Source organism: Pyrgilauda ruficollis, unplaced genomic scaffold (genome assembly GCF_017590135.1).
Source record: "Pyrgilauda ruficollis isolate IOZ18807 unplaced genomic scaffold, ASM1759013v1 scaffold4, whole genome shotgun sequence".
Classification (NCBI taxonomy): Eukaryota; Metazoa; Chordata; class Aves; order Passeriformes; family Passeridae; genus Pyrgilauda; species Pyrgilauda ruficollis.
In genome coordinates this window covers 14202252-14222592 of record NW_024525489.1, presented here as the reverse complement: position 1 = coordinate 14222592, position 20341 = coordinate 14202252, and the positions used below count along the sequence as shown (strand labels likewise).

Genomic DNA, 20341 nt, shown 5'->3' with positions numbered 1-20341 from the left:
TGCACACTCATCAGAAAACTTCATGTGCTAGGATAGCAAAAAAGGCCTGAAATATTGTTAGTTGATGTGAAGAAAAATGTCCAAAGGCTTAAGGTGAAGAACTAAGAAGGCAATTGGAAATGCATAGCGTTGTTGTAAATGGCTCTGAAGTAATGGTAGTCTTTAATTCAGCCAAAATGTTGATGCTTTGGCACAAGAGATTAATAGAAAGTCTTTGAAGTAAAATTAAACACTTGTGAATTCAGTCAAGGTGTGAAACAAATTTTTCAAATTTCATGGTTTTGCAGCATATTTTGGCTTCTGAGCAAATATTATAAACAATTAACTACATGTGCCCTTTACTTAGTCTGAAAATCTAAATAAGAAAATGTTCCCTAAGTTCTCCTAACATGTTTTCTTTTCTGGAAGCATTTGGACAATACTCTTGGGCCCATGGTGTGATTCTTGGGAATCGTCCTGTGCAGGGCCAGGAGTTGGAGTCAATGATGCCTGTGGGTCACTTCCAGCTCAGCTTCTTCTGTGATTCTGTCAAAACACTGAAGAAGCTTATTTTTTCCACTTCACATATTTTCTTCTTTCTGATATCTCTTTCATCTCATTTTGTTTCTGTGGCTCTCATGGAAGCCATTAAGTGTTTCCTGAGTTGAATGCAATGTAGAATTGGATTCTAAGTCCCTGATACAGTAAAAACCTGTAAGCATGTATATATAAGGCACAAAGGTCTAGTTTTCAAATGTGCCTCATTAGCAGGCTCCTTTCAGTGCAGTGTTCAAGTAGCAGATGCCTTCCCACCACGGACAGAGTGAGAAGCTCTGTCTGTCCTGGGTGTCCTGGACTGTGGCACAAGCATTTGAGTGAAGTACACTCAAAACAGTGGCTTGACAGGCCTGTCACTGCTGTGGCATACTGTGCATTACAGTTTAGCACTGTTGCTCTAATACTCTGTGTGCCAAATGAAGTCATTAGCAGATTTGAGATCTATCAACCATCTGTGCCTGTTATCTGTTCATCTTCCAGTGGGAAAGAGCTATCAGGGCAGAACTGTAGTAGGACGTGGTGCTTCTAGAAGGTCTCTGGGGTATGCCTTGGTCATTCGTGGTAATGTGCCCCTCAGATAGCATTTACTGCTCACCCCTTCCTCCTGAAAAAATGTTTGAGTCTCCTGAGAAGTCTATTAACATAAGAATTCATGGCAGTATCTTTTGTTAAATAGTTGGCCATGACCAGTGATACCCAAGAAGCTTTGGTGTGAATGAGAAACTTAATAATCCATGAAAGGGCTTTTTTTTTTAATATCTATTTTCAATTTATATTACATTGGGTTAATAAATTAGGGGGAAAGGGTTTGTTATGGCTTTCTTCCTGGTGGTGGATTAGAATACACCAGCTGTGACACACCATTTACAGAGATGGCTGGAGTCATTGTATATCAGAGCTGAAAATTGTATTGACCATATCAGTGCAATATACCCTTTGGAAGTCCTTGGGAGGGTTTCTTACATGTATTGTAAGAGCTGCCTCACTGTGTTGCAGTAACAGGAACACGTGGAGACAAAATGATTGATTATTAGCCCTGGTGTTTGTAATTTGATCAGTGCAGCAAGTGTTAGCCAATAATGATTTGTTTTCTTTCCCTTACCCCCTTATTGATGTGTCTTTCATTGTCTGAGTGTCTGAAATTCCAAATCTGGAATGTCCCGCCGTCAAGTCGAACTCTGCTTTATTTAACCCAAAGGCAAATCCTCAGTATAAAGCTGCAGGAATGAGGACTGAACTGAGAGCAAATTCAACTCGTTATGTTGCAAAACTGAAGCCTCTGTACTCTGTCAAATGCAAACACCGAAATAAATCATGACTTCCACTAGTCTGTGAGTCTGGCACTGACAGAGATTTCTCAGACAGTAGCTTTAGACATTTTGAGAACAGTGACCTCTTTATAGGGTAAATTTAAAGAGTTTTCATTAGTCACTCACAGAGGAAATCAAATGTAACAGATTGCAATAATTTTTGTTTGGTGATAAGGTATGCCTGAGAGTATTGGCCAGTCAGTAAAGTTGGTTTACTCATTGTGTGTTTACCAGTCTAGGAGAGATTATGACTTCTACTTGTGTTACCTTTCTGGGTGCAGGGTACTCCTCTAAAATATGCGCAGCCTCAAAAAAGCAAATCTTTTTATTTAATTCAGTCAGTTTATATAATATTGTTGGTTGTTTCAAATAGCAGCTACTTTTAAATAAACTTGCGGTATTTATTGCCATGGAGGTGACTCAAACACTCAGAAGTGATTCTGTAAACTGTTGAGCTTATAGACTGGAGCTCTGTGGCCAAATAGGCTATGGTGATAAGCCTTGACTGCTGTAGAATATTTCAAAGTTTTGCATTTTGGAGGTTTGAAGAGTTTGTGACTCCCCCCTGAGAATTTTCCCTTGGTTCTCATGCTGGGAGATGTGTTTTTTTAGAAATTTTAGAAATAGCAAGGAATTTGTCTTTGCACTTTGAAGTTCTGAAATACATGGCAAATTTTTTTATTTGTGGGTATAACAAACTTTGTGAGCACTTGGTTCTGTTTCTGATGTGGATATGCTGTCTTAGTGCTTTGTAGCTGGATAGAGAGGAATTTTTAAAGGATTCAGAGGGACAAGCACAAATTAAATTACTGAGATAATTAATACTGCAGGATTTAAGACAACAAGGGGCATACTATTGTATGGAAGAACGCTCTTATTGAAGCAATCAGTTGCCGAGATTTGTTTATTTTTCTTATTTTTAAATCTGTGATTACATAGAATCAGAACCTGGTTGTAGTATAAGGAATCAGTTAAAGTGGGTCAGTTAAAGCAGAAAAAACATAGCGCAAGATAACCATGAAACTTGAAAAAAATGCTGTGATGCATGAGAAAATGTTTGTTTTGCCTTGGTTTTATGTGTTTGGGGGTTTTTTCCCCTAGAAACAGAGTTAGTTAACTTCCAGTCCCAGCAGGCTTTGATCTGTAAACAATTGCCTCAGGAACAAGCAGCTTACTCATGCTCTCCTGCAGAAAAGTTGGATACTCCAGATTTGTCTGTTATTTGAGCTACATCTGTGAATTTTGGGAAGCTAAAAAAACTGACTTTTCTTTGGGTGCTCTCTAAAAAAAAAAAAAAAAAAATACCATCTTCATATCTTCATTTTGTTCCTTGGAAGTTGTTATGTACGACACCAATTCTTGTTTTGAAATCTCATAACTCCCCTTGATAGAACAGATCTTTAATTCAAACTTAAAACATCCTAAAAGTTTATGTAAATAGAAATGTAGAAGTAATTCAGTAGATTTCTAGAAACTTTGTAACAAATCTAGATAACCAAACGTATGGTAACAGACTATGAATATTTCATATCATTGTAGGCTGCTAGCTGTCTGTGGAGGAGTGTCATTACATCAGAATTTCTCACACTGTAAATGGTGAGATCTTCTTCCTCTCTCCACCCTAATCTCAGTTCCTCTCTCTCCACTTGCTGAGCACAGAAAGCAGCCATGACTAGGGTTACTATCTGCAGTACACCTTATTTCTATATCACTGTTGGTTTTTTCCATTCCTGAGCTTAAAAGGGGGAAAGATTTTCTTCTTGGAGGTTAAACAAACCTCAGAGCACCTGACAGTTCCTATGCCTCTGGCAGGATTGTACACGGAATCGTACAGCCCAGAACTCATGGGACCAGTTTGGCTTCTGCCTGTGTTTGTATATTAAATACCTTTTTAGATTTGGCCCTGTATACTTTGGATTCCTAGTATTATATTTGAAACTGTAAATAATTAGAAACTAGATGGTATTTTTCTACCTCACTGGATATTGAGATGCACCTGTATACTATGAAAATATCTAAGATATATTTCCTTTTATCTATATATTATCTAAAAGATAATATCTTTTTTTAACAAAAGTACCTCACAGTGAACTACTATTAAAATTAGCTCTTCATGTCTGAATCTCAGCCTATTCATTCATCTCAAATTTTTCTTTGAAGGTATCCTGGTATAAAAAACTGATGCATGTTTCAAAAAGGAAGAAGTAAAACTGTTGTGACTTCTGTGTGTAAAACTTTTCACATAATACAATACATAACTTAAATAGAAAATGATTAAAAAGTCTCTATAACTCTATGGTGATCAAAATTCGATACCATTAATATAAATATGTTATGGTAATAATAAGGGATTTGCAAGAAAGAGGAGTTCATTTGTTTCTAGGACATTCTTGACCTCTGCTACTTTATGATCTGTTAGAGAGAGCTAAGGCTCACAAAAGCTGGCTTTCTTTCTATTTTACCTGGAAGGCATTATTTTTTCAATAAATACCAAAATCGAGTCAATATTTTTAGAACCAGGATAATTGCCACCTGAAATGGACTAATCTTTGCTCAGAAGTTGTCTGACACTTTATACCCAATGTCAACAGGAAAGAAATAACTAAGATGTATGATTTTGGTAATTGATAGGGAACGTAAGAATAGGTTACATAAATAATAGACTAATCAAAGTATTGTTTAACGGCTTACAAAAACACATGCCCTACTGCGTGCACATTTATTTAAATTAATGTTGCTGTCGTAATTCATGAGAAATTTTGAAGGAGGATTTCATTTTCACCTTATGGTTAATGGTCTCATAAATAATAATTTGTCAATTTATAGGATAAGTTATACTATTAAATTGTTCAGCATACCTCTTTAAAACATAGGTGTGCATTTTCTGTTCTGGACAATTACTCTGAATAAAACTGCAACTTTCAAATCTCATTTCCATGTCTGCCAAACCCTACTCTTGTGCCATTTTCTGTTCTAAATGAGAATTAATGATATTAATAATCCAATGCCGTGCAGAAGAGACCTGGGACTTTTCTTGTATATGCAGTATCGTGCAGTATTTTTCTAAAGAAGATGTTAATACATCAATGATAACTGATCAACATATCTAAAAAAAGAATGTAAAAAACCAGCAAAACCAGCTCTTCCCCAAAAATCAAATACATAAAGAAGATGTTAATACATCAATTATCTAAAAAATTGTTAATACATCATATCTAAAAAAAGAATGTAAAAAACCAGCAAAACCAGCTCTTCCCCAAAAATCAAATACTTAAAAATACATTCACAATCAAATTCTGTTTTTTCATTTAAGCACATGAAAGTTGTACTTGTTAATCATTTACTGTGTTGATATCTCTTGAACACCAAAAAGGCTCAGTCTGATAGTTTGGGGTAGGACTAAATCTGCTTACAGGAATCTTCTATTTTTTCCCATTCCTTTCTAAAACCACTTTAATTTTGTATGATTATATGAACGAAGAATGCATTTACAATCCAAATATTTGAAATTAAAGAAAAGGTTGTATTTCTCTTGGATGGCAATTGAACATACTTTGTTGTCAGATCTTCTACGTGGAAACCAAAATACCCATAATCTGAAAGATACATTAATGCATAGTCTTTGCATTTATTTCTGCCCATATCAAGGTCCACAACTGAGCTGCTATTTACTTCAAAACAGTCCCAGATATATATATTCTTTGGGTTCCACTGCTACTCATTAAAAGGTGCTGTGGGAGCCTGGTATCAGCAGAGTGCCCGCATGGAAAACAGCCGCTCTTTTCATCAGTAGTCACTATCATCTGCTAGGTTGTTCCTGGGCTGAGATTCTCAGGCTCTGTGTTGGGTGGCTTTTTTCTTCTTCTTTTCCTTCTACTTCAGGAAAGTAGGGCCCCTGCATGTGTTTAACCCCACATTTTTTTCAGGATACTAATATTTCTGCTTTTAATTGACAGCAGTTTTACAGGAGAGTGTGTCCCAGATGTGATTGCTCTAAAATGAAAGAGCACTAGTGTTGGGCTTGAATGTTTCCCATCTAATTACCATTTGCCCCTTCATTTTATTTTGGAAGGTTTTTTTTTCACTTGAGTATGGGGTTTCCAAATGATTCTGGTAATCCTGGATTTATTTCCCTTGTTTTTACAGGTGACCTGTAACTGTTTCACCATCAGTAATGGAGAGATGCAGGATGTTGGTGTTGGCCTGTATCCCAGGTACTGTGGACACTGTTTCATTCACAGGCAAAATCTATGTCAGTTTTTTCTCCTTTTTTCCAAGGTAGCTGTAAGGACCATCAAAGCAGCAGGTAACATGTCTGAATGAGAAACTAGGAAATGGAAATAAATTAAAGGAGAGTAAAAAAATACAATCTAGTTGAAAACATTCTTAATGTCCCGATTACAGTGCTAAAGCAGTTTAAATAGTATCCATCTTTATATTTTATTTTTATGGAGGTGTTAGTCTTTTCTAAGCAAGAATAAATGCTGACATCAACAATGTGCAACTGGGACTAGTAAGGGAAACCTGTTCAACAATGCTTTAGAGTGCAGATATTTTGCAGCTAAGAGCCTTCAGAATTAGTAATTAAAAGAAAAAGATTGATCTATTTATAAGTAAATTACCATAACAAAGAAACCAGTAAGGTGAAAAGGTAGGTCCCTTAGGAAATAGATGTTAATATTAGAATTTCTTATTATTGTTTCTTATTTGTATTAGGAAAGAAGCATGTACCAATGAAGGTTTTATCTTCATAGAATTAGTAACCTGTAATCATAAATATGGAAAATAAGTATGTAGTTTAAAAGTATGTTTTACAGTCTAATTTTTTTGTTAATGCATGGTTGAATTATGTTTGTCAGTACCTCAGTGGGCCTGTCACATCTGTTTCTTTTCCTTCTAATGTCATATGTAAGATTTAACTAAGGACACTTAATATCTTGAGGTCTGCCTTCTAGTAAAGATGAGGAAAAGGTAGTTAGGAGGACATGGGAAATAGTGTCATGAAGAGTGCAAAACAGTCATTTGATTTCATAATGGAATGAAAACAGTAATTGAGAAAAATGAAATATAATTTTTAGCATTATTATTAGGGAAATGCTTGCTTTTTGTTGAAAAAAGCCCTTATCTGTGAAGGAAGTATCTGTTTATGTTCAATGATGATGCACTGCCAAGGGATGCCAGAGACCCTTTCCCAGGTCTCTTCAGAGCAGATTGAGTTTTGTTATAGCAAAACAGCTGGGAAAATTGAGAACTTTAAATCTGTGGTTTACAAGTCCTGGCCAAATGTCCTTCCAGATGAATTCATGTTTCCAGAGGAAACTGTCATCAAACCTACTAGTGTCTCCATGAGATGAGATTTAATTAAATGTTTTTTAAGCCTTATTAAGAGGTTCTATATTGTAGTATGGCTTGATAGCTTCAGCATCACAATACATTTTGAAATAGGTAAAATCCTATGGTCCTGCTGTGCATCACATTGTGAACAGCTTTGAGAGTGTGCCCAGTGATCTCACAGTAAGTGTAATGGATACTCTCCAGTGAGTTCTTGAGATTAACCACTGATACTTTATTAGGCCAGAAGGGATACCAAAAGAGTCAGACCCCTGTTGATACCTCCTGTAAGAGTCAACAAACTAAATAAACATGGTTTGGTGCAGGGCTCTGACCCTTGGCAACATCTTCTATTTTACCACCATCAGTTGGGATTTTGAGTAGCTGAATCAGACAAGGACAGAATATAAATGCAGCTAGGAGCTGGATAAGCCAAAAATTCTTATTCCAGCCTGATGATGCCAGAATTATTCTTTCAATGGGTCATTCCCATAGGGAAAAAACCATCAACGCCATTTCTGCTACGGCAGAAATGTTTGCCTGGCAAAGTCAGTTGTTTCTCTGCTAAGGAAACCCGTGATTCAGAAGTATGTGGCAGATGTTGTTAGCAGCCTCCTTCAGAGAGAGGGAAGGGTGTGCTTGTGCAATGTTTGTGTCTCTTGAGGGTGCCAGCAGCTCCCTAATGAGTTGTGCTGCCCCAGCTGTCACATACCACAAGAACAGAGGCTGGGCCAAAATATGCATGAAAACAGAGACAATGGCCATGTTTCTTCTTTCAACTCTATATACCAACTTCTTTGGCTATAGGACATAATATACTCCATTTTCTTCTGATAGGAAATACATGTTGATTGTTGGCCCCTTTGAGCTGTGCTTGCAATGACAGGCAGGTAATCAATAAGGTTAGTGCCCTGAAACTGAGCAGAAGCAGCAGAAGTAGAACTCGGTCCCTCTTGCCGAGAGAGGTACTGTCAAGGTAACAAGGTTACCTTGTTCCCCACTGCCCTGTCCCCTGAATCAGGGCTCCTGGAGGAGACCATTGCCTTCCTCCTGCCCTGAGTACAAAAAAGGCAGAAACATTTGAAGAGACCCCGGCATGGCCCCTCTTACCAGTGAAAATAAATCTTCTAAGCATTCGTTTTCCTCCCCTAACCAAGAGCAGCTGATTTAACAGGGAATTTATTTGTTTCGTGACTTAATTGCTTGATACTTCAGATGTAATCATGTTAGCTACTTTCAAATGATTAGAGGGAAATGGCAGTGGGGACTCCTCTAAGTTTTTTTGTTCTTTCTTTCACCCCTCACAGCATGTCTTTACTGAACCACAGCTGTGACCCAAACTGCGTGATCGTTTTTGAAGGATACCAGCTTTTACTTCACTCTGTCCGAGAGATCCAGATTGGTGAAGAGGTAATTAACTTGTCCTCCCTTCCATCACAGACACCTGCAACAATGACATCTCCCTAAATAAATTCCAGACTGCTGGGCCACCAGCTTAATATTTTGATGATATATTGATGCCACTTTCTAGCACATAGCTATCAGGGGGAAAATGATAAATAGAATCATCTCTTCACACTGCCTGGGCCCCGTAATCATTACTTCTCATAAATCACTAGCAGTCTTGATAAATTCCTGTTCCTCCTTTCCTCCTCTAGGCACTTCATTTTGTTTGTATTTGAGTGTCTTTACCCTGACGGGAACACTTAGAGTATTTCTGAGTGGAATGCAGCGTTCCCTAAGTCATTGCAACAATAACATTTGTCAGGCGGCAACCATGCCGTTGTAGTAAACCTTTCATTGACAGTGAAAGCAGCTAAACAAGGTTTGTTTTCTTGTCTGTTTCACTAGGAAAGACTTCAAAATATCCTTTTCAAGAGATTTCTGCTTTTATCTAAGATATTCTCTACTTTATTTTTACAACAGAACTTGTATTAATTTGAAAATAAGCATTTGTTGCTGGAAATAAAAAAAAAAAAAAGTGTTTTGCAGCAATGTAGCATTGAATTTGCTTAATAAGACCTGCAAAGAGATGTGTGTATATATGTAATTTCATATGCATCAATGACCTACACAGTCCTACTGTTGGTCATTTCAAAATCATAACCTAATGTAAATGTGATTCACACCTGTTCTTAAAACTCTGTGGATATGAAGGCCATACTTATTTTGATTTAGACACAGTCTTTATTTACCTCCCTATGAAGTTTCTTCTTTTTTAATGTATTCTTTCTCAAAGATAGTAGAGCATCAAAGTAGGTAAATTGTAGAAAATTTTTTTAGGCCATCAAAATAAGTGGTAGAGTATTTTTTCAGTGAAACATTGTTAAGAACCAAGAGAAATGTTTTTGCATAACCAACAGAAATGTTTTTGCCAAGAGAACTCTTTCAGGATGCAATATATGTTTGTGGAGCTATTAATTATAGACATTTTTCAGTTCAGCGTTCTTGTTTAAGTGTTATTATAAACACCTTCCTTCTATTTTATCCATAAACCATAACTTTCCTCTTGGCTTCCCAGTTCACTAAGATGGGTTGCTTATTTAAAAACACAGTAGATCTTAATGTCTTACCAGGAAGAAAATGAGCTTAAGGCTTAAGAGACAAAGTAAAGCTACAAAGTCAGTATTAGGTTAGATCTGTTATGAGAAGAAGAAGGGAAATAAGATTTTTGTGAGGGTGTGTACAAGTCAGCAGTACAATATTATTGTCAGTACCTATTTACTTTTCCTTATACACAGCTTCTACCTCTTTTCATTTTGTGTTCTGCATGATGACTTTGATGCAACTTTCCACACTGCCTTTCTGCTTGCCTGCAGCAGGGTGAGCTCAGTTTAGGTAACAGCCAGGTATTGGATTTACAAACATATGTATGTGAAACTGTATCATCTGTTGTGAGCTGATGATATTACTGACGTCATGATCTGAGCTAATGGGAGAGAAGATACATGTTAGGGAGGAAGCTGATTGGGTTTTCTGAATAAATTGGGTGCTCTAAGATGCTAAGATGAACATTATTTCAAGTCATGAGGCAACAAGAAAATTATAATAATTGGAAATTTTCTCTTATCCTGTTCAAACTTATACTAGATGCAGACAAAATGAGATCCTCTATAAAATAATAGAAATTAACACTAAGATCTAAATTAATAGAAATTAAGCACTAAGATTTATCAGAAATAAGAAGCTAAGTAGCAAGTCAAGCTCAGATTAGTAGAAGAGGACTATTCCATCCATACAGGAATATCTTTTTGCATATTTGTAGTGCGTTCTGTCAGAGCACACTACAGCAGTTTACTCACGCTAAGGAGTTGTTGACCACCTATAATTGCAGGGAAAACAGAGCCATGGGGAGCTGAGATGACTGGCCATTGTGGTCATCTCAGCATTCTGAACTTTGCTTCCAGGATCTCAGAACTACTTATAACACCTTTTTGCTCTTCAAGAGAATTACAGAATTACAGAATGTTTAGAGTTGGAAGGGACCTCAGAGGTCATCTGGTCCCTTGCTGTGGGCAGAGACACCTTTCACTAGACCAGATTACTCAGAGCTCCCTCCTACCCAGCCTCAAACTCTACCGGGGATAGAGCCTCCACAACTTCTCTGTAATGTTGACTATTACAGTTTTTGTAACTTTAGATGATGTTAATTTGACAGCATACAAAGATTTCCTTTACTTGCAGCTCTTCGCAGAAGTGAAATTTATATGCTGCAAAGAAAGGTGAGATATGGGGAAGGATTATAGAAAAGCAAAAATTATTTGTCTAGAGATCATGAGGGCTCCTTTACTGGTAAAGTAGCCTATCAGCTAGTTTTGTCAAGAAGACAAGCAGCCTACTCTTCAGAAGTCTTCAACATTTCCCTACCCTTGGGTAACCACTTCAAACAGCATCAAGATGTGTGCTGTAATTTCTATTGACTTTTTGTTAGTTGCTGAGTCTACCTAGTGTTTTGCAGGCAGACATGAGATGATTTTGCCTCCTCTCCAATCAGTTGTATGGCTTCAAATCAATTACTCTTTTTGGGAGGCAAAATGGATTAGCTGAGGTCCAATTCTGCTCCAAAATGGGTGCTTTGCTTCTCACCAGCTTCAAAGTTCAGTTAGAGCAAATTTGTATCTTTCTTCAGACTATCATATAACTGACTGAACCTTACATAGCAACACTTTTTTAAATACTAAAAACAAATAATGATTTCAGATGATGAGCAAATAAATCTATTTTCATGATAGATTTCAACCAAGTTATATAGTGTTTTTGTTACTGTAATTCTGTGAGAAATTTTGTATCTGTGTATGCTTGACACATTGCATTTTGTCCCATTCAAATTTTTAAAAACAATTTTTTCCTTGAATTAGAAGTTGTACTGGCTTTGTACCACTGCAGAAGGCATTTTGATCTTATATGCCAAAACAGAAAGAATGCAGACTGCTAAGCACTTCTATAACTCTGTCTAAGAACAGATTTCTGTACACAACCCTCCCTAAGATTCTGAGACCCATGATAGCAAAACCAAGAAGGTGAAACTAATCCCTTTTTTTCCCCCTGCCACTAGCATTGAAATACTTGATATTAAATTTTCACAGAATTTTCTGTCTAGAAATTTTGTGGCTTATATTCTATTACCAAAAACCAAACCAAAAAACCACCACCACCAACAAAACCCCACATACATTAAGGCCACTGCATTGTGGCAGTACTGGAAAATTGTCTGCCTCAGTTGGCAGATGAGGAACATGAGAAACTGACCACCATATCCATGATTAAAGAATTTCCATGTCAGAGCAAGAAGCAGGGCTCAGACAGTGCTGTATTTCTAAGGAGAGAGTCTTAAGAGTCAATAAGTCTCATGGCTGTTAAATAATTCCTTGCCTTCATACATGTTTTTAATATATATTCTCCAGTTTGGGGGAAAAGATTTACTGCATTCTTTATAAACGATGCAATAAAGAGGCAAGCTTTGGTCACTTGAAGTAATGTTTTAATTAGTAGCATACATCCCACATGCAAACACCATTAAGACAACCTTTGATAAATGGGCATATTTCCTAAATATGTACAAGTTAAATGAGCCTTGCATCTAATGAAGTGATCCAAAATTAAAGCAAGGACAGAAGAGAGACTTGAGTACAGAAATTTTGTTTTTAAACTATTAAATTATTAGTATGGGCTCAGTCACTGTTAGGTTGATCATGTTTCTAAACATTCTAGTTGTATTTTACCACTCAGTCTGCCAGCTACAAACATTTTTTCCCTTATGGATTTCTGCTGGCAGGGCTGGGAATTTGAGCTTGGGCAAGAGAGACCTTAAGTTGTTAAAACACTAAAAGGAGAGATAAATGTCATGAAGCCTCTTCTCCTCTTTCTGTCCGGTCGTATGTTTTAATCCAGAGCATGTTGGTACGTGACTGTTCATATCCACAAGTGTTTGGCAACCTCTGAACGAGAAATGTCTTTTTTGAAACTTCTTCCTACCCCCAAGGTTTCTGCAACATAAATGAAAAAACAGGGGTGTGGGGGGAGGAGTGGGTTTGGGTGGCGGGGTGGAAACCAAAAATATAAAGAGAGAAAGGGATAAAGCCTGTAGGCTGGATGGGTAAGGAATATTTGGTGTTTGCTCTGTGTTTATTTTGCAGAATTATAACTAAACCCTGCCTAATGATAGTTTCAATAGTAATGACAGGGTTTAAATCATTGTCTTAAATATTTTGGCAAAGAATAGACTAATCTCATAGGATTTTTTCCCAGAAGATTCCTACTGTCTTGCACAGTGTCTGAACTTGGTTAAATCCATTTTACTGTTGGATGCCACCTGAACCTAGAGCCCAGCAGGACATGAGTCAAAACCAGAGAGGTTTATGCAGAGGACAAGAGACAGGGAACAGCCAGTGTGTGAAATGATTTTGACAGAAAACACTTCTGAGTTGCAAGGAGACATGAAGATTGGGAGGCTTTTGATGGGAGAGGGAAATTGGGGTTTGAATGTCTGAAGGATGAGGTTAGGACTGCAGCTTGGATGGAAAATGCTTTGTGGGAAGGAAGGGAGACAGATCTTTCTCACCACACCAAGGGGGATGCAGATTAGGACCAGCTGTGGAAAGAAGTGAGGACAAAGTTGTTGGGGTCACTGAAGATGTTTGAGAAATCAGAGTAGGGTAACAAGGACTGTTAGCTTGGGACAAAAAGTGAACACAGTGGAGAAAGGTGAAGGATAAGGCTAAAGGACAGATCTGAGACTGACACAAGGATGAAATCATGCCTTTGTACCAAAAGTGGCTATGCAAGGACCTAGAATTTAGGGCTAGAAGACAGGTTTAGATAATCAGGTGTTGAGAACAAGACAGGAAAATGATACTCATGTTGAGGGGTAGAGAAGAAAAGAGAAAGAATAAGAGGGATATTGGAGATAATGAGGCAGAAGAGAAAAGCTTGGAAGAAAAGAATGGAAAATAATTAAGCAGCACAATTTCCATCCATTCACTGCAGGAAGATCAGAGGGAAGCCTAAGGCTCCCATGTAAAATATTAGTACAGACTGCTCTGCTGTAAGCCAGTACTGGTGAAACTAATACTCTCTTGGTTCAGACATGCATAAGCTGGGACAGAACAACACTATATAGAATTCTAAACCTAACAAAGTTCTCACACTTTCTAACTTTTGATGAATTGTGGAATTTTAATTTGTCACTTTCATTGATTGTACTATTAATCTTCAATTATGAGGCCATATTTATTTTAAATGCTTGACTTTGCCATCTCAGTAGATTTCTTTTAACACAGTTCTCCCTCAGTATGTAATCAAATTACACTGTAATAATAAATGAAAAAAAAATACAGTCATTGTTTTAGTTGCTTGTTAATTGCTCATTCAATTAGAATGCCCACTAATTTGCAGAAATGCAGGTTCTGACAATGGATTTCATGGTCATTACTAAAATTCGTCAGGTTTTCCTGTAATTTCTTTGAATGGACTCATGATTTAACTGAAAACCATGTGAAAATTCTCCCAATTAGTTGAAGTGTCTAGGCTCAGCATGAAATAATGTGACCTGATTTTTTTCAGCTCTGACCCCTCTGGAGTGTTTCAAAGTGTGTTGGGTGTATAGTATAATCACTAAATAACATGTGACTGTATGGTGGTCTGAACTGAGCTAGTTTTTTTGCTATATTCTTTTCCTTATCATCAGTTTGTGCCTGTGAAGCACTTTAAACATTTCAAGAACCCTACAAATGGTTAGTCCTGTAAAATTCTTTCTGGCAGGCATCAAAGTGAACAAAGTACAGACTTCTCTGTAGCTCATTGGAATTCACAGTGTACAGTGTAAGAAGTTCAAAATGGCACAAATTTAGGCACAAATTTTCTTTTATCATTTTAATAAATCTTCTTGTCAATAGTCTCAACAACTCAGACTGCAATGCTTTTGTGCTTCCTTGGTCACAAGGGAAACATCACAGACATACTGAAAATGGATATGGCATAAGAGGAATTCTCCTCAGGCTCAAACTTATATTTGCAAGAAAGTAGGGGCTTCCCTGAGAAAAAAAAATTTTGGAGATAGCTGCATATTGTATAACAGTAGTGGTAAATACACTCTTAAGCTCTGGAGGTAGACAGAAAATGAGATTTCATGCACAAGGAATTCAGATACTTTATGCATAGTTTCTTTGCTATCTTTTCTTACTCTCCTTTCTTTTATTTTTCTTCCAAATTAGGATTAAAAGTTGAAATAGTGATAATTTTGGGCAGAATTAATAATTACAAACAATATTGATCTTGAAACATGAAAAAGTGTTCTTCACTTTCACAAAAATAATGGAAACTATTTTTCTCTGTTTCTCACTTTATGTAAAAGTAGTTAATTTCTTCTAGAAATTAATCTGTTAGCATTTTATTGTATGCTGGGAAAAATGTTGTATGCAAAAAATTTTGCCTCTGCCAAAACATGCCCAGAATATGGATTTTTTTGTAAAATGTACCAGCTCTTTTTTTTTTTTAATGTACTGCACACAGCTCACCATCAGCTACGTTGAATCTCTGATGCCTACCAGGGAACGCCAGAAGCAGCTGCTGCGCCAGTATTGCTTTGAATGTGATTGTCCACTCTGCCAGAATCAAGAGAAGGTAGGTTGAGAGAAGAAATTCCTTGCCAGTGAAACAGAATTTTCTAAGGCCTGTCAGCAGCTTTCCTTCCTTATTGTAATGCTTATCTTTTGCTACTAATTGAATGGCCAGAAAAGGGGAGAAAATTGCCTCTGCCCTCATTGTGGTTTTTGTTGCTGTGAAAGACAACTCTGAATGAAAGAAAAGCAGAAAGTGTTGGCATTTTCTATTCTAAAGAGTAATCTTGGTACTTCAACTGAAGCCCCTGATCTTATACTACAGGAAGGTTGTGCTTATCCTCAAAATAATGTTGAATTAATTTTGCCAAACACCTGCATCAGTAGTTTTCAAGAACTACCAAGCTTGTTCAGCAGCTGATAGAGAGAATGGTGAACATCCTTGGGTGACTTTGTAGCTTTTATGCCCACTTACATCAGGAGTAGCAGGTCAGTGGTTGTAGTAGATAAACTTCTGTTGAGTGTGATCTCTTACTAGGGTTCAACCTAGATTGATTTGATTATATTCTGGTTTGCTTCATATTTATACAACTTTGGAATACTAAATTTGTCTCAGAGGCTGATGAGAGATTAAATTGAATAGGCAAAATGAGGCTGGCTTTATAGCAGTTTTTATGCACTTAGTCTCTTTTGTTATATGTACAGTTGTTCTTATTTTCACAAATGCTTGTTTGGAGTAAGTCACCTGCCATAGCTAAATGTGTTCCTGTAAGATTAGAAATGGTAAGAAAGGTATTGGTGAAAATGTAATTCCAAGGAACATAATATGATTAATGAAATAATAGCTGCACAGAAAAAAAAAAAAAAAAAAAAAAAAAAACCAGAAAAATAAAAAGAAACCCCCAAAGTTTAAACTGTAACATATGTTTTGATTCATCAGTAGGCAGTTCAAAAAAGAGAACACAGAAAATTTCAGGCTTATGACATAATGCTAAATTACTTCCTGTCCATGTTGGCATTCTGTGCCTGATAAAAGCTGCTGCAATTCTACTCAGAGGCTGTGAAGACCTCTTTTTATCTTTCTTTTAAAGATGGTCACTCAAGTGCCATGAAATCTTGGATTAGTTTTAGGTAAATTGCATCCTCACAGATGTAATAGTGATTAAGAAAAATAAGCAGGCTAAAGAGTCTTCAACGATCACTTTAAAGTTTGTGAAAGAGTAAGCAAGTGGTGTAGAGACCATTCAGCATGTGGAATGTTTTAGGAAATAATATCCCCAGGCTAGTATGTATGTCATTGAAAGAATGAACACATAATATCAAAAACTACTGGAGTGAAATTATATGTGCATATGTTAATGAAAGTGATACTCGCATGCACAGGTTAAAATTAATTAATGATTCTTTTTGAAAATATTATTTTCATTTGTGTTCATAGTCTATAGATATTTATTTTGCCCTTTCACAAAATTTCCCTGGGAATGATACTATGAAATGTTTGGAAAGCTCTTGGTGACTGCATTCTGAAATTCTGTGGTTGCCTGGTTGTTACCATGTTAAGAGGTCTGTGAAGGTCTAGAAGCCTCATGGCAGCTTGGTCTGTTAATGTCTATGAAGAAGACATCTTTATCCTCAGCTTCAGTTTAGGGTGATCAAATGTTATCTGCAGCAGTCCTCATAGTATTGTGCTTAATTTCCCTGTGACAACCGAATTTGTACAATCTCTACATGACTAGCTTTTTATTTTTTTCCTTTATCTCAGTCACTGCTAGTAAGCTGAGAGTGATGTAGTGCAGGTACAGCAGGAGATAGTATTTTTGCAAGTCCTGGGGTTTTAAACTACAAAATGTCTCGATTTAGATGCTTAAAGTTGATAAAATTATTCAAAACATCCCTGCTGAAAAATCTCTAATACTGAGACAAATTTCCAAGTCATCTTAGAAAATTTTTAAAAAGCAAAATCTTTGTCAATAGAATAGGCAACAGCTGTAACTTTGGGTCATCAAGAGTGGCAGAGTCAATATTGTGAATCAATATAGTCAGCTAAAAGTAAATTCCCATATTACAACACTGTTTTGCAGAAAAAAAAGATAGTTTAGTCAACAGCAATTTGTCACATGTATCTTTCTTATAGGTAAAAATGCAAATTCCAGAAATGCTTTATCCATTCAAGTAAGTTCTTGTGTGTTGGGGATTTTTTTCAGTTGCAGTCATCTCATCCAAAAAGATAGAACCCTTTTTGAAATCATATTTATAGACATTTACACAAACACTTCCAGAGCTTGTGTTACTCCAGTCTTGCTGAGTGTGCTTGTGAGCTGCTGAACACACGCTAGGGACTAGTGAAAGCTCTCAAGATGCACACATCAATTTATAGTAAAGTTTTAAGTCAAGTGGTTTGCACTGTAGCTTTTATTCTACATCTTTTGTAATGTTCTAAAAGGGGATCCTGCAAATCCCCTGGGAAATATATGTTACAAGTTTATATGAAGAGCCCATAAACCTTATGTTTATTTGTACTTAGTTATATGCATCCTTATTTATTCATATTTATAAAAACATTTGGCAAGATAATTATCAATGAAATTTATGTTTCCTGCTGTATTTTTAAAGGCTTGTTCATTTAGTGTTAAATGCCTGAGTGAAAAAGGAAGATGGTATCAAGTTTCTGTTCTCAAGTCAGCTACTGACTGCAAGTGACCTTGGGAAATTTGTTTTATTCAAGAGCAACTTCTGTGTTTTCTAAGATCCAACCCATATTTTTCATAATTGGTAGGAAGCTATCATTTCAATTGGAACTCAACAGGTTGTTGACTAGAAAACAGATCAGACTGTCTGTATTGGGGATCATTTTTGTGAATGTTCTGTGAAGGTCTGGTTTGTTCAGTCTCTACAAATATAGTGAAAAAATAATTTATAGGTAATTTATGCTTCTGCTGAGTATTCTGGTGCCCAAAAGTAGTAAAGAAAGGTGCTGTATTTTCTAAGGTATTTTAGCTTTGTGTGATGGATTTGTTTAAATGAGAATAATTTCTTGAAGCAGAATGGTTTGGGGTTTATTTGTGTGCTTTGTGCCTCCCTCATACCGAGAGCAATGACAAGCAGCTCATTCATACTGTCTTCAGTAGAAATCCATGAAAATTGGAATGGATTAAAGAGGTTAAAGGATTGCCTTGAAGTAAATTGCCCACTCTTTAGACAGATAAAGTTTGGTGAGATAAATTATGCTGCTCCATGAAATATATATAAACACAAAATCAAGACTGACATGATTACGTTTCTGTGCTAGCTGACATGGATAACCAGAGTGCAGTTACAACGCTGCCTAGATGTACACAGTTCCCTTGCACAATTGTCAGCACCTGAGACTCTAATAGGGCAAAGGCTACATTTTCAATATCGTGAAAGGGTCTGCAGCCCAACCACAGGGACCCTTGCTGAAGCCAAAGGTACTGAAGTTTAGCATCGGCTGATACACACTGGCACTCACCAGACCAAGGGAAGGGCTCCATGGCTGAGCAGTCACAATGGCACTGCATGCAAAATGAGAGGAAATGTTCCTCACTGGTCACTGCTGGTGAAAGGACTTCAAAGTGAATCTTTGCTGTACTGTAGTAGTTCTTTATCTTCCTTTCCAGCTGTGAGTGCAGCCACAGAATAATCTAGGTGCATGGATGGATGCTATCAAGGATGAGAAAACATAGAAGCAAACAGTGGCAATAGCTGAGCTGGGGATCTTAAATAATTTTTTTGTCTGAGCCTCAATGTGAGCTGCATTTTTATTCTAAGGATGTACTATAATGCTGGCCAGTGTCTTTTAGCAGCTGGTCAAGCAGCCTGGCAAGTACAAATACATCACTGTAAGCTGGTTAAGATAAGATTGAGGTGAACGTTTTGGTGGTTCAGTTCCTGAGAAATTAAATGGCACTAACTACAAATCTAAAGAAGACTTTTGTCCAAAGTTAGGAAAAACAAATCAGGAACTAAAAGAGGTGAACAAACCATGTCTTCCTAAAAGTCACTCATAGAATACTTCCTGTCTGTCAATACTTTAAGTTATAGCTACTGTGTTGTCTTCAGTTCATTGTATCTTTGACACATTATTCTTTGCTCCATTTTAAGATCAATCTCCACTGTAATTCAGGAATGTGTGCCAAGCTGAACTCTTGACAACATATTACTATTCCAGCACATAAAAGCCCCTTCCATTAATTATAATTAAGGATGGGTTTACATTGATGACAAACATTTTAAATGAAGAGCAATTTTTTCCACAGTCGTGAGCCAGAGAATTGTTCATGTGGTACATCTTCAGCCAAGGATTTCAGGGACATTTGTGCTTATAGGATGGTTTTGTTATGAGTCGGGTTTCTCTTTTGGAGCCAGGACATAATATTGTAGTCTAGCTTGGTTTTTGGAAAGCTTTAATTTATTACAAAGTCAAAAGCAATGGACTTGACTCTGAATCATTTTTATATTTGGCCAGTGTTTGAGAGTTGCCAAAATTGATAACAGCATAACACCAGTAAGCATGTTATTCCTTTAATTATTTCTTTTGCTTTGCAAAAAGTACTTACTTATATTACAGCCTGAAATTTGGTAGAGAACATCACAAGTCCAGTTTCCAACTCAAGGGCTCTCAAAATCAGGTCACCTGAACAGCAACCAAACTATCAACCTCTACATAAAAATACCACCTACAATTTTTTACCTGTTATTACATAAATCCACCAGCTCTGTTATAAACCACCCCTCCCGCCCCACCCCCAAATAAGTTCCTGAATCTGAAGTTTTGACATTATTTTTCTAGCAGAGGGAACAACACAACTGTAGTTGAGAACTTCATCAAATGTAGGTAAATTGATCAAATTAGTTGCTGCAGCATATGTCTGTGGTTGATTTGCCTCACCAGGTTTCCTGAAAAAGACTTGAATATGACCAAAGGTACATTATGCAACATTTTCACCTTTGATCTTAATGTTTGTTCTCAGCAATACCTTTGAAGAATATGTGCTTAAATTACAGAGGCATTGTTACATGAAGAGTATTATTATTGACTGTTGTTTTTAATTAGAATGTAAAGGTTTCATGCAAGATCACTGTACT

At 36.8% G+C, this 20341-nt stretch overlaps 1 protein-coding gene across 1 annotated transcript in view; it reads left to right on the top strand.

Annotated features, from left to right (window-relative positions):
- SMYD3 (SET and MYND domain containing 3) overlaps positions 1 to 20341 on the top strand; it is a 382091-nt gene that overhangs the window by 298447 nt on the left and 63303 nt on the right. The window contains exons 6-8 of the mRNA XM_041477050.1: positions 5994 to 6061; positions 8486 to 8588; positions 15189 to 15299. Coding sequence (XP_041332984.1) covers positions 5994 to 6061; positions 8486 to 8588; positions 15189 to 15299 — 282 coding nt within the window. The remainder of the gene's footprint in view (positions 1 to 5993; positions 6062 to 8485; positions 8589 to 15188; positions 15300 to 20341) is intronic.